The sequence below is a fragment of the Xenopus laevis genome, chromosome 2S (genome assembly GCF_017654675.1).
Source record: "Xenopus laevis strain J_2021 chromosome 2S, Xenopus_laevis_v10.1, whole genome shotgun sequence".
Taxonomy (NCBI): Eukaryota; Metazoa; Chordata; class Amphibia; order Anura; family Pipidae; genus Xenopus; species Xenopus laevis.
Window position 1 is genome coordinate 52155325 of NC_054374.1, and position 15752 is coordinate 52171076.

Below are 15752 nucleotides of genomic sequence, written 5' to 3' on the forward strand. Positions count from 1 at the left end.
TAAAAGATGGGAGATGGGTGAGACATGCAAAAAGAGGAGATCGATTGAAAGGCAAATGTATATGAGCAGAAGGAGATTGCATGACTAACTTAAAGAAGTATAAGGTTGGATGAAAGATGGATAGGCCATGGAGAAGGGGAGATGAACTGTAGATTAGTGTTAAGAAGTAAGGGATGGGAACTGAAAGGTGAATGGACATGAGCAGAAGGGGACTGACCATGAAGAATACTGAGTTGAGGTGGTATAATGTAAGGAGTGAGGGACTGGGGCAAGAGAGGGTATATTTAATGAAGTGAGGGTTAGGGGATTGTGGTTGATAGGGCACGTAATAAGCAGTGGGAGGGATGTGGCTCAATGCAAACTAAATGTACATGCTTTGAAACCTAAAAGCATCCAAAAGCATTTGTAAAGCAGTTATTGACATTTAAATAAATAAGTACCAATTTAACTATATCTATTGAAATAAACATTGGAAGATATTGTCAAGACAGAGAGACAGAGTTAATGGACCATTGAATTAGCTTGCCAATAAACATTAAATAAGACTGTATTCCCTTATTGATATACAGCTAAACCCTAATACAAGTAATAGCTTGGCTGGTTAACACACTGACATTGACAGTAATTACCCAGCTTATTAAAAGGCATCAATAGCTGTAGGGTTGACATATGTTAAAATCGCACCTTTATCAGAATATTGTATTTTCTATTTCCTTTCTAGTTCAACCACTTATAGTCTATATAGATCTCGGTTGAGATGTTTCACGAAGACAGTATTTAGCAGATTTGAAGAAAAAAATATGAAAAAATAAGAACAATAATTTAGATTTTTGCGAACAGTTTTCATTACATAGGTTTATTTGATATGAAATCACAAATTCGTAGAGACATCCACAATGGACAAATAAAGTGTGCAATGTACCAATGCATCGTGTATGTCATAAAATATTTTCATATTAATGTTTGTTTGGATGCAAAAATAACCACCTTTAAGCTGGTCTTAAAATAAAAAAAAATTAAAGATTAAAGTAGTAAACTTTTTAAGGAACATTAATATTCTGCAAAATGTGCATATTTTTGATGGTTTTAATTATTTGTACAAGTTCAGTGAAACTAAATATTCAAGTGGGTTACCAAAAAAATCCACATAAGCAATCCTAAATTATAAACATGCATGAGGCTAACCATGAAAACTCCATAAACTCAAAGAAATATGCATGTAAAAAATAGTGAACGAAAATAAATATACCCCAATACAAGAGAAACAGCCTACAATATTACTATCCACTGTGTATACATATATACAATTTCATACCTCTTGAGGTGTAGCAGTCTCATCAGTCCATGATTAAGAGGAACTACAAGCTTAATGACCCCGAATTTGATGTCTGAATGGAAATTATATTGCTGCTTGATGAATGATCTTTGCTGACAAATTCTGCCCTTATATTCTGCACAGCCTCTGCCGAACATAGATAAGCCCACAAGGGTATACAAAGGCATCCCTTTAATGTGCAGGAATACAGGTATTCTGACCATGTGCCATACATTTGTACAGTAGCTATATCTTGTATTACTAAATATATTTCTTGTTATTACTAACTTTGATTTTATCACCCAGACATCATATGATAGTTCTAGACATTCTGGTATTTGTATTGGAGCTCATTTATAAACACTGGTTAAATTTGCTCCTGGCTTGTAACCCACAACAACTAATCAGCGATCAGCTTCATCAGACAGCCAACAATAACATAAAAAATCTGATTTGTTGCATTTGGTAACTGCCCAGATGTGTTTATAAGTGAGCCCATGCATATTTTTTATAGTTAATACAGAGCCCATCATTTGAGATGTCAGAAAAGTGATACATATCAACATGCACCCCTTATTGGGGAATACATAATGCAACTATGTACATAAAATTTAGAAACAATAAAATTCAGAATTATTTCTTCTTTTATGCATCTTATATTAAAAAGTATATTTTAGATTTATTTTAAACCCTATTTTTATCAGTTGTTTATTAATGTCCATTTGAATAACAGATACAAAACAGACTGTTAACATGGCCACTCCCAATAACTTTTTTAAATACTGATGTGTATTTTTTAGGAAAGCTCTTTTATCAGTTGTTTATTAATGTCCATTTGAAAAACAGATACAAACCAGACTGTCAACATGGCCACTCCCAATAACTTTTTTAAATACTGATGTGTATTTTTTAGGAAAGCTCTTAGTCCTGACCTTGTTTCAAATGCAGCAAGTGATATTTTAAGATTGAACAACTAATATTGAATATTTTGCCCATGAAGTTACCTTCCCTTCAAAGGAGGCGTTAAAATGGGGACCCTGAAAAGAAGACCTGATGGTGGTTGAGACTGGTGCAAAATTTTTATTCAATGTGTGCAATAGAGATATTTTTTGAAACTGCTAGCTATACCACTGATTTTTAAGTTGGGGACAAATTGGTTTGATGTCTATAACTTTCTGTGCCTCATTGACCTGGTGTCTTAAAAAACTTTCAGTGTAGCCAACCGAACAAAGATGTATGTGGTGTAATCAAATTAGCTTTGTTCCTTGTTTTTTCCAAGTGCTCTCGCTCTGCACTAGATATATAAGCATGCGGATAGAACTGGAGAACCCTACACACACATATGATTACCTGCTCATTATAGGAAAGCAATTGCAGTAAAAGAAGGGCAGTCAGTGGACCAGCAATGAGAGCCACATAGATGTCACAGGTAGTATCCAGAACATGCTAATAGTGGGTGACTGCATCTTTCCTGGGGTCACTGACACAAAGGTGGCCATAATTACACTATATAATGACTAGTTTAAAGTAGCTCAGCTCGATATTTACAATATGTTAAGGTGAAGCAGGCTTTTCTATGTACAGTACAGTCCGAAGAAAGTTGTGAACTTCCTATTAGAGGACATTGAAAATTTAGGAGCATATTTCTCAAGCCTACAATAGAACCATTGTACAAATATTTCTTTCTAATAAGACAAAACATAAAACCAAAGACTGAGCTAATCATATTCTATAAAAGCAGCTTTATATCAACCGTTAAAGTAGGACTTTGCTTGTGCACTACACACAGAAGACACTAGAACAATGCAGTTTGTACTTCTAGGACTCGGTTCAAACTGAGTAGTAAGAACAACAATACAACAATATTTGAATTGTTATTTCTCAGCCTCCCACTGTTTCACAGTTGACGCCTATTTGTAATGTTCCAGAAATTGTTCTTTGTTCACACTCCTGTGCTTTCTTGAATTTCTTTTGCATAAATAGTAAATTATTTCAGCAGGTTAAAAAAAATCACACTAAAACATGTCATTGCCATTAAATATAATAAAAGTCAATAAAGTAATAACAAAAATACTCTCAGCCTGACATAGTTTGCTAAATCAATTTGTCACTTGTCTTATTGTAAAGGTGATTTGGATGCATGCATATTCCTGTTATATGTACCAAAATACCAAATTATTAGTATCCTAATGTATATGAAATGTGTGAATAAAATAACAGCCAGTGGCCTAATACCTTTCCCAATAAATGAACGGCACAATAATACTAGACAAAGCAAAAGCTATTTTATAGTCCCTGAGTGTATTTCATGAAACACTGAGTAAAAATAATCTGATGTCCTAGTACAGTGTCTGACCCATAAGCAAAATTAAAGAACATGAAGGTGTATCTGAAAATTGATATGCCAGCTACTTCCATAGCCTTCTGCAAAACTCCAAAATAACCGTAAGAGAGATTCATGGTCATTCTCTCTATAGAGGTCTATGTGGTATTACAAATGATTTAAAACAGCATTATTTACCTGATTCCTGGAGATAGCGATACACCAAGAAATTAACTTCGTCACTAGTTATGCTCATCTTAGCCCCACCTCAAAATAATGAGGTCAGTAAGAAGCAAGAGCTCCACCCTGTGAAAGAAAATAAATAACATTTTAAAAAATACATTATAGTTCTAAATTGAGCTGCAAATTACATTGGTTTTGGATTGCTGCACAGGACAGGTATTGGACCTGATATCCAGAATGCTCGAAAACCTGGAGTTTTCCAGATGACAGATATTTCCTTGAAGGGGAACTCCGCCTTCCAAACCAAACATAACACAGAAACCTAATATACCCATCACCGTTATCGGTTTCTTCAAAAAATATGATTAAATGCCATTTTCTATGCTGAAATCCAGCTGTTTAATGGTGCTTTTCTTTCTGCGTCATTTGAAATCCTGGCAGTGAAGAAGGGACTAAAACACTGAAGTTACATAACAACTTCTCCACAGCTTACAGACAGCATGCAGGAACTACATAACCCACAGTGTATAGCACTGTGTTTTGTTCCTTATTGAATTCACGTGTGCAGGGAATTGTGGGGTTTGAAAGGATGCAGGCTGAGGACAGCTGGCTGCTGATACAAAGTAACAGTAGTCAGCCAGCTCAGCAAAGTAGTCAGAGAGATCAGAAGGAGAACAGGGGGCTAGCCTTAGGGAACTGTTGCAAACCATTACAAATCATGAAAAGTTTGCATTTTTTTTAACTGATGTATATGGCAAAGTTACTTGAAATTGTGTTTACTTTTTAAAAAGCTTAAGTTATGTTTTTGTGGAGTTCCCCTTTAAATTTACTAGAAAACATGTAAACATTGAATAAACCCAATACACTGATTTTGCTGCCAATAATGATTAATTCTATCCTAGTTGGGCTCAAGTACAAGGTGCTGTTTTATTATTACAGAAAAAGGGGAAATCAAATTGGATTATTTGGATAAATGGAGTCTCGGAGGTGGCCTCTCCAAATTTCTGAGTTTTCTGGATAACATGTTTCCGGATAATCGATCACATACCTATATAATGGACAGGCTTTCTGTCAAGTTCTTGGTATGCTCTATTATGGGTAAGGGATCTGTTATCTGGTATGATTGGGACCTAGAACTTTAGGATATTTTGGTCTTTATGTTTCAAGACTACAAAGTAATATTTAAATACTAAAAAAGCAGTTGTGTTTTGCCATGAATATAGATTTATGCTAATGATCATCAGGAACAAGGCAATGCAGTCATTCAGATTTTAATGGACAACAGGTATTTTGGAGCTCATACCTATGTCACAAATTTAGGTTTCATTTACATTGAATTAAAGATATTAAAAATTATCTTTTATTCCACACTGTTATTATTACTAGGGATGCACCAAATCCACTATTTTGGATTCGGCTGAACCTACGAATCCTTCGCTAAAGATTCGGCCGAATACTGAACCGGATCCTAATTTGCATATGCAAATTAGTGGTGGAAGGGGAAAACATTTTTATTTCCTTGTTTTGTGACAAAAAGTAATTTCCCTCCCCATACCTAATTTGCATATGCATATATCGAAATGGTTGAATTTCGAATTTATGGGAGTTTAGGGTAGTTTTTAAAAACTCATATGAATTTGAAATTTGACCTTTAATCAATGTGTCTCTGAGTCTCACTAGAAAACTAGGACACCCAGGTTCTATTGATATATTAAATCTGTTCTTGCTTCTGTTGGCCACAGGCACTATGATTGGGGTTTTGATCACCACTTTTTCCTTTAAGGATTAAAATGCTGCGTGTGTAAACCCAAATTGTTAAGATTAATCATAGTTATCTGTGTTGTTAGGAAAACCCAGTAGACTAATATCAGAGTTATGATTTTATATTATTTTTCTGCTCATTTTCTAGCCGCATGCTGATGGGGCTAAGTCTAATCCCATTCTCAAGCTGTAGACTTCACCCTTGCTTTTATAGTCTGATATAAGATGCCACCCCATGATCACAGCTTCATGCTATATCCTACAGCTCTGAGAACAGCACTGATAATTTTTTAATGTGCCGTATCTTATTAAGATCATTTGCAAATTATTTCAGATGTTGGTTTTTTTTGTATTTGCCAGCCCTCATTATACTTTTGTCAGGCCATTGTGATCTTATTCTGGTGTCTTTATGTACAGATAGCTAACAAAAGGGAAATAAATTGAATAATAAACACTAAAACAAACAAGTTCTCTTTTTTTAAAATTCAGTGTGGCAGTGTACCTCACAAATCCCTGCTAAAAAGTGTTTAATAACAGCCAGAACCAGGGTCGTTAAAGCATCTTATCATTAGCACTTCATCTAATTAATAATGCACAAGTGGAAGAAACTGCAGAGGAGCATGAAAACACTTAACAATAGCAATGTTTTCATTTTAGCTAATAGAACAAAGCCCTTCATTTTTAATTTAAAAAATGGGAAGAAAATATTCAGGAATAATTGACAAGAAGGACCCTGGGCACCACTGTAACAAAATATCACAATATAACAGTTGTTGACCAGAATTTATTACAGTTTTCCTTCACCGTTGAAACAGGCACTATAATTATACTCCTTTACACAGGTTGTTTACTTTTGTCTTTTCCACATGGCTTTATGTATATAAAAGTACATGATGTGCTTGCCTAGGGCGGCAGCTTTTGGGGGCTACCCATGTGTGCCTTTTAAAGAAAAATAAAACCCTTGAGCTGCAGTGGGAGGCTTTCTGCATAAATCAGCAGTGGAGCTGGGGGGGGGGGGCATGGTTAAGTAAGAGATTCAGGGCTTGTCATGGTGAAAACCCCGAAGTGACATATACTAGAAGTGATGTCACATGCACAGGTGTGATTGATGTCACTTCCAGTATGTGTCAGTTCTGTGCGTTGGGGGCACTGTTAGGTCTGGTCCTAAGATGGTACTGGACCTAAATAAAGAAATTGAGATGTAGACACTGTGCCTAGGCACAATAAACAAACAGGCCATTTTCTAATTGAAATGAATGGTGTATATTTTGTGCAATGTATGCCAGATATACAGCTTAAAGTAGCTCCATCTGTATGTACTTTTTTTGTATCACCAGGTTATACAATGCTACATAATCTCACAATACAATATTAAATGGATTTTGACATTTTCCAGTAGATGTGCTATTGCCATTTTGTATATATTAGAGTATAGCTGATGCAAACATAGAAGGACATCACTGATTAAATATCACTTATACAGAGAAACAAGCAGAGCCGGATTTACATAACAGGTGCCCCTAGGCCCGCTGTCTTTTGTCGCCCCCATCCCTTCCCCTTTATTTGCACAAATGTTCATTATCGGGACCGGAGCAATGGAGATTGGTGCACAGGAAATTAAAAAAACTATTGTATCTACAATTTATCCCCAGTGTTTCTGAACCAATGTCGGTGTGGTTGGGCAGTATGCTGCCCCCTAAAAATCTGCTGCCTTAGGCCCGGGCCTTGGTGGTCTTTCCACAAATCCAGGCCTGGAAACAAGAGTTCAAAAAAACTGGCTTTAAAGAGCTTCTGTACACTATGGAAAATTGTGCTTTTTGGCATGAACAATCTTTAATAAAACCCTGTGTTTCCAAACTCGTGCTGAATTTTGTGCCGAAAAACCTTGGCAGTCTTAGAAAGTTTCCCAGAATGGGGTTTTTTTAATGAAGAAAAACTTCAAACGTTCAAAATTATTATTATAACAACTATTCTTGAATTAAACCACTATACAGTTCAAAATAAAAATCAATACAAAACATGGTTCCATTATACTAGTGAATTGATTATATATAATATACACTTGTTATAAGCTTTGTTATTCTCTCCTACAGATGAAATCAGTTTTTTTTCCTCTAGGCTATACATTAATATGCAGCTACTGCAAGTTCTGGGCAGAATTATTTGGGCCTTTCTATCAATATTGTATACACCTGGATACAATTTGCCTGGCCCTAGTACCCTATATTAAAAAATTAGAGGTTTGCTTTTAATAATATTATACAGAATTGCATTAACTACTAAAAGGTAACATCTAATTGTTTCCATAGGTTACTATACTGTAGCAAAATTGTCCATGTTATGTCAAAATGTGTAGATAACTTTTTGCTATTTACATGAAGCATGGTTGTGGGCCAATTTTATCTAGCTGATTGAAGCTGTAGGATTTTATTGTTGCGCTGTTAGCTAGCTCTCTTCCTTTATATCTTTTGACCTGGTAACATAACAAGTCAACATAAATCATATGTGAGATCTGGGAATTCTTACACTGAGAAACCATATAGCAAAGCAGAATGGCTTAAATATAGTGGGGCTCATTTATTAAAGCAACGCAGCGCATAAGTGGACGCAAAAGATTGCCTGCGCCATCACAAGCGTGATCGCTAATATATTTGCGTGATATTGCGCATAACACAGAGCTTTTGCGATGCTTTTGTTTATGCGCATTGCGCAAAAGATTGGGCATTTATGTTGCAGACGATGCCGTGGTTGTTAGGGGCGTGGCTGTGGGCGTGGCTACAATGCGCTTGCACTGCGGCCGTCACAGATTTGCGTCTGTATATGTGCAAAACTGCACCCGGGCAACAGCACCACAATTTTTACGACTGCCTCTTCGTGGCGTAATAGTAACGCTCTTCAAAATGCGCATTCCTGCCCAGCTGCGCTAGTATATTCACATTTTTGCGTTTCATGTTGCTTAAAAGAGAATTTTATATATGTGTGCAGAGCCACACTGCTAAACTGGGTTCTGGCAAATACAATGGTGCTGCTGTTGGTGGGGATGTTTGTTATCTTATCTTATCAAAAGTCAAAAAAGAACAGATAATTCTTCATTTCAACATTTTTGGCATGCTTATTGCTGTGACTTTCTGAAAAATGCTCATTTTATAAACATGTCAGAGAATAACACAAGAAATTTATTCTGTATTTTTCTCTGAAATCTGAACTTTTTCAACTGGCAGATATCTTTTGACATAGACAATTCCAGGCACTATTATGAAAGATTATCTTGCAAAGGTATTTGATGCAAAATGTTAGAATCTTTACTTAGGTAAAGAATTTTTCTGTTCTAGTGTAATAGTTCATAACTATATATATATTTATAAATTACCTTGGGCATTAGCAGGGTATAGCAGAAATATTCAACACTGGAATAGTTTGAAAAATTATGGGCCATATACAGTATATAAAATGGCACAGTAGTTATGACTACTGCTTCACCTTGTATTATTTCGTTTTTGACCAGTTTGTTTCACAATATGTTTCTTTTCACAAAGTTATAACTTCATGGAATTTCCATCAGAGTTTGAGAGGAGTGCAGCAGTTGTCAAGGTAGTTGGAAATGTTGCTTATGTAATAAGACAATTATTTTAATGACAGTTCAACCAAGTTGATAAACAGGTAGCTAAGGGACAGATTTATCAAGGGTTGAATTTCGAATTTGAAAAACTTTGAAATTCGAATTCAAAAAGACCAACGAAATTAAGTCAAATTTTTTTTGGCCGAATAGGTCCGTTTTCGATCTAATAGTTCAAATTTGAATCATACGAATCGAAGTAATCGCACATTTGATCAAATTCAATCAAAGTTTTTCCCAAAAGTCTAAAACAGCAATTCACGTGTAAAAGAAACGGATCCGCACACACACACCGATTAGTGCAGTCGGGGATTATCCCCTTTTATTCAGCCACCAAACATCAACGTTTCGGGGGGGAGACCCTGGTTTCCCCCCCGAAACGTTGATGTTTGGTGGCTGAATAAAAGGGGATAATCCCGACTGCACTAATCGGTGTGTGTGCGGATCCGTTTCTTTTACACGTTGGTTGCTAAGGGACCCGGCCGGGTCAATGGAAGGAACGCACCACCAGCTTGCAGGATTGGTGAACTACAGGTGTGCGGTAGGAGAATTACATTGTAAAACAGCAATTCGGCAGGTTTTAGATGGAGAATGGTCAAAGTCTAATTTTTAAAGAGTCAGTACATGATAAATTTTGATAATCGAATTTTCTAATTTTTTTCAAATTCGAATTGAATTTGGAGTATTCCCTTATCGAGGTATACAAAAATAGCTTGAAATTCAATTTCTTTTAATTAAAAAATTCACCTTGACCTTTGATAAATCTGCCCCTAAGTATTAACAAAGGATTCTTTACATTTCTACAGGAAAATTAAATGATTTAGCTATGTCTGCAATGTCAAAAAAAATACATTTTTGTTTTTTCAGTGGATGCTGGAGTTATTTAAAAATATGGCAAAGTGAAGCTGCTTTGATATCATGTTGAAATTAACTTTTGAATTGTACTTTGTTTTGCAATTTTTAAATTGGTGTTATTCCCTTCTTCCTATTCACAACTTGTAAATGGGGTGCACTGTGATGCTTTAACTTAAATATTATTGCTACTTTTTATTACTCATCTTCTATGTCCTCACATGTTCAACTTTTAGTCTCTTATTCCTGCCTGATTCCTTGGCTAAACCAGACCCAAGTAGTAATGGGCGATTGTGATCCATTTTGCTTTGGTGAAAATTTAGCAAAGTTGCAAAAGTCCACTGGTTTTTTTTTTTAGTAACTTTCCCCAATTTATGCAAGACCCTAGCAATCTGCTGAGAACTGATTGAAAACATTATTTGGGAGGCACAACAGTTTGACCTAGAAGCCCTTCCATGGATACATTGCATTGGCATCTTTCTAAGTCTTGTTCTACAACTGGAGGTACCTCTACTCTGCAGGATCATAGCTAGCTGAAATTATATGAATATGAAAAAGACCAGGCAAATTTCTGTTTTTAAAGCCTGAGTAATAAAGGAATTATTAGGGGTTATTGTATAATAGGGTGATATTGGCAGTTATACTTCAAAAATAGGCACATTACAGAGGGTTTTGCAGTGGATTCCTCACTGATAACCAAATGTACAGTAGATTTAGCCTATAATAACAACTGTTAACATGCTCAGTTAACAATGGTATGCTGGTTTTCATAAGAAAAACAGACATGAACAGAGCAGATACAGGAACATAACCATTTTAGTTATTCTCTTGTTTCCAGCTGCTGATTTGCTGTCTTATGAAAGCATAGGCGGAAGGTGCATTTTTTGTTTGGGAAGGTTAAAATTGACCATTCTCTAGCGGACTAAGGGTTCTTACTTTTTTTTAGAAGCATCTAATACTATATCTGACATCAGCATTAAGGGCTCTTACACGCGGGCGTTTTTTGCTGCACTCCCCTGCGTTCCGATTTCTTCCGTTCAGCCGCAGGGGAGCACAGGAGTAGACTTATTAGATGCTGCTAAAAAAATTAACCCTCGCATCTACCTTGTGCACCTCCCACTGATTTCAATGGGAACTGTGCAGAAGAGCAGGTGGAAATGCTTTTCCATCCCAAAATGCTCAGGATGAGTTTACAGATGTTCCACTTAATTCTGCTCATCCATAATGAACGGGTAATCTTTTTTGTTAGGTGACCTTTTTTTTATTCAAGCAGCTCTCCAGTTTGTCATTTCAGCAATTTGGTTGCTAGGGTCCAAATTACCATAGCAACTATGCACTTATTTGAATAAGAGACGGGATTATGAATTAAAGAGGATCTGAATAAAAATATGAGTAATAAAATGTGAAAATAATAATACATTTGTAGCCTTACAGAGCATCTATTTATCAGACGGATTCAGTGAACCCCATTTAAAAGCTGGAAATAATCTGTTAATGCTTTTCAAAGTGGCTTGGATGATTTCTTGGACAGACATAATATCCAAGGCTATTGTGATACTAAAATCTATAGTTAGTATAGATATGGGTATATATAATAGTTTATGTGAGTATGTACGTATGGATGTTGGGTTTCATTTGGAAGGGTTAAACTTAATGGACTTTTTTCAACCCAATTTAACTATGTAACTATATGTAGAAGGCAGCAAATAAATAAATATACATAAATCCAATTGAAAAGTTGTTTAGAATTAGCGATGAGTTACCCCTTTAAATGAGATTTACTTACTTTTATACTGTGGAGGCAGAAGGCACTGAAACCGAGACATATTATATGCAGTAAGATGCAGTGCATACAACAAAACTAGCATGTTCTATACAATTAAAAGCAGTGAATACTGGCACACCAGGCACTGTACATACAGTAATTGTCAGCAGGCATGAACTAGGATTCAAAATAGGCCCAATCACCCATACCAGCCCACTAAATAGTCACAAACTATGGCATCTTACAGCAGCCCTTCTGGCATTTTCCAGAATCCACAGATTGTAAGTCTGGGTCTGACTGTAAGATAGTGGATATTGACACTTTCAGTGGGTACTGACAGATCAGGCATTTAGGCAGGGTACTAATACTGTAACATTGCCACAGAAACACAACCCAGTTTTTTTTTCAATGTATACATATATTTTTTTTTAAACAAATCTCTATACTTTCCCTTGTACAAAAAAAAAACATTTATTAACTATTGATCCCCCAACCCCTTTTGCTCCCCTTTCCATTCCCTCCTACAGTATCTCTTTCCATTTTTGTTACTCTTTACTCCTATCCCCCCCTCACACTACATTATCTTCTTCTATCTTTTATATGTTTTTCTGCAATTTGTTCACCCTTTATCCTACTCTTATTTTCTCAGTATTCTTTTACCCCCACTGACTGTTTCCACTACTGCATTTAATTATTGTGCCCACTACAGAGTGTAAATGCCAAAATGTATTTTGGGTAGTAGAAGAAAGCCCCTAATATATATAGTACGTTTGGGAGAAGGGATAAAATCTGCAGCAATGATTCGGTTAGTTAGGAGTAGGGATGTAGCGAACGTCGGAAAAAAAGTTCGCGAACATATTCGCGAACTTGCGCAAAAATGCGAGCGGTTCGCGAACGGTTCGCGAACCCCATAGACTTCAATGGGAAGGCGAACTTTAACATCTAGAAAAGACATTTCTGGCCAGAAAAATGATTTTAAAGTTGTTTAAAGGGTGCAACGACCTGGACAGTGGCATGCCAGAGGGGGATCAAGGGCAAAAATGTATCTGAAAAATCTGCCTGTGTGTGCTTGGAAGAGATAGTGTAGGGGGAGAGCTGTTAGTGATTTCAGGGACAGATGATAGTAAGTTTGCTGGCTAGTAATCTGCTTGATACTGCTCTGTATTGGAGGGACAGAAGTCTGCAGGGATTTGAAAAAAAGTGACTCCGGTGTTTTTTCTGGAGACGGTAATATTATGGATATTTAGACAGAATGGGAACAAGGTCACACAGCTCGATGGCGGGTTGAAGAAAACAGTGTGCAAATAATGCCTACAAGGCCAACGTATACACTACTACAGCGGTGGATACGGATTACGTAAAATATATTATGGCTGCTTGAAAAAAGTGACTCCGGTGTTTTTTCTGGAGACGGTAATATTATGGATATTTAGACAGAATGTGAACAAGGTCACACAGCTCGATGGCGGGTTGAAGAAAACAGTGTGCAAATAATGCCTACAGGGCAAATAATGCCTAAAAGGTCAACTTATACACTACTACAGCGGTAGTAAAATAAAAAAAAGTAAAATAAAAAAAAAAAGAATATTAAAAAAAAAAAATTAAAGTTGGTGCTGCTGAACTACTAGGAGCAGCAGATTAGCACACCAGTCCCACTCCCCAACACTGCTAGACTAATAGCACTGGGCTCTTATAGTAGTAGTAGTAGTAGTAGTAGTAAAACAACAAAAAAATAAATAAAAGCAGTCCTTACAAGGACTACTGTTATTGCAGCAGTCAGCAGATGAGATCAGAAGCAGGACAGCTGCCCACTGCAGCTACATACAGAGCACTGCAGTAGAAGGTAGATTACTAGCCAGCAAAGCTACCTAAGCTTAAATGTCCCTCAAACCCCTGCAGACTTCTGTCCCTCCAATAACAGAGCAGTATCAAAACGATTACTAGCCAGCAAACTTTCAACTGTCCCTGAAATCACTAACAGGCAGCAGCTCTCTCCCTACACTATCTCTTCAGCACACACAGGCAGAGTGAAAAAACGCTGCAGGGCTTCGGTTTTTATAGGGAAGGGGAGTGGTCCAGGGGAGAGCTTCCTGATTGGCTGCCATGTACCTGCTGGTCTGGGGTGAGAGGGCAAAAAAAAGCGCCAACAATGGCGAACCCAAAATGGCGAACGTCGCGCGACGTTCGCGAACTTCCGGCGAGCGCGAACACCCGATGTTCGCGCGAACAAGTTCGCCGGCGAACAGTTCGCGACATCTCTAGTTAGGAGTGCAGGTGAAATCTTACTGATCATTCTTATAAGTCTTCACTACTCTGACGAAGCCTTCAGTTCTTGTAATCTCCCTTGCCATGCCTACTACCAAGTGCTTGATTGGTAGATTTTGCTGTCTGTAATGAGAACTGCACTCTGATTGGAGAGGCTGAAAGCAGAAAGATCCAATCAGAATGCAGCTAATTACAGCAGTACCGGGCCCTGCAGAAATGAGAAGAGCTTTCCACCGATGTGCTGTTTAAAGTAAAAGCTACTTGCAGTAAGAGATTTTTTAACTTTTTTTTCTAGGTGTCAGCGAGGTTTGGGGAGGCTTAGCCTCCCCTAGCCTTATTGAAAATCTGCCCATGAATGGAAGAGCTATGTGTCATCACTCCATTGACACCCCTGTTATGTGTAACTCACTTATCCCAAGTTCTGCTGGCAAGCACATTAATGCATAAAAGAACCACTTTCCTTTGGTGGTTTCCTTTTATGCAAGTGTTACTGTGAAGATTGATGGCATTACAGCTGGCATTAAAGGAATTGTCCAGTGCAAAAATAAAAACTAGGCTGTACAAAATACAAAAATGTTTCTATTATAGTTAGCCAAAAATGTTATCTATAAAGGCTGGAGTGACTGGATGTCTTACATAATAGCCAGAATACTACCTGCTTTTCAGCTCTCTTGGTTTCCACTGATAGGTTACCAGGCAGTAACCAATAAGAGACTTGGGGAGGGCCATATGGGTCATAACTGTTGCTTTTGAATCTAAGCTGCATGCTGAGGATCAATTGCGAACTCACTGAACAGTTATGTCCCATGTGGCCCCCCTTCAAGTCACTGACTAACTCAGAGTTAGAGAGCTGAAATGCAGGTAGAAGTGTTCTGTTCTGTTAGACATCCAGTCACTCCAGCACTTTACAGATTACATTTTTGCCCAACTATATTAGAAACATTTTTTATTTTGGACAGGCTATCTATTAATCCAGTGTCACGTTCAGCATCCTAAATCCAGAACCAGTGCTAGGCTCCCTGGTGTCGGCTCTTGCTTCTGCCTTTAATAGCCGCCTTTCACTTCAGATGAGCAAAGGGGCACGATTGTTTTACCAAGGATATTGGATGGAAAGCGTAGTCAGGCAGACCGGGCTAGCACAAGCAGAGTTCAAGAATAGACAGACAGGCCGGGTCGGTACAGGCATCGTTTCACAGGATAAACAGACAGGCAAGGATCAGGATTGGAGAGTTAAGTCAGGCAGGCAATGGTCAGGATTGGAGAGATCAGAGTAGTCAAGCAGGCAGGCAAGGGTCAATACCGGAATACAGAGCAGAAGACAGAAGGAATAGCATCCAGGAACTAAATGAATTGGACCTAACAACGGGCAACTTCCTCAATTCAAAAATAGGAGACCTGGCACTCAGAGGACAAGGATGCGTGCCATGGGTGTCCCCGCAAGCCACTAGACCACCATGGTGAGCTGTCCTTGTGGACCTTACATCCAATTTTTATTTTCACACTGAACTGTTCTTTTAAAGATGCAATCATATTTTTGTTGACATAAATGAAGTTAAATCTATGTTATTTTTTAGTGAAGAGTCATTATACAATGTAATCAATGGGACTGTGGCAACACACTCTCCTGGTAGAGGGAGAATGCTCCAGTTAAGGGAAGTGAGAACAAGGGGGA

The 15752-nt window shown here is 37.5% G+C and overlaps 1 protein-coding gene across 7 annotated transcripts in view; it reads right to left on the minus strand.

Moving 5' to 3' along the window:
- The window catches only part of LOC108708905 (F-box-like/WD repeat-containing protein TBL1X), a 275459-nt gene that overhangs the window by 117930 nt on the left and 141777 nt on the right, over positions 1-15752 (minus strand). For all 7 annotated transcript variants that reach the window (XM_041583786.1, XM_041583779.1, XM_041583784.1 and 4 more), the window contains one exon: positions 3837-3944. In XM_041583786.1, coding sequence (XP_041439720.1) covers positions 3837-3894 — 58 coding nt within the window. In that variant the 5' untranslated portion in view covers positions 3895-3944. The remainder of the gene's footprint in view (positions 1-3836; positions 3945-15752) is intronic.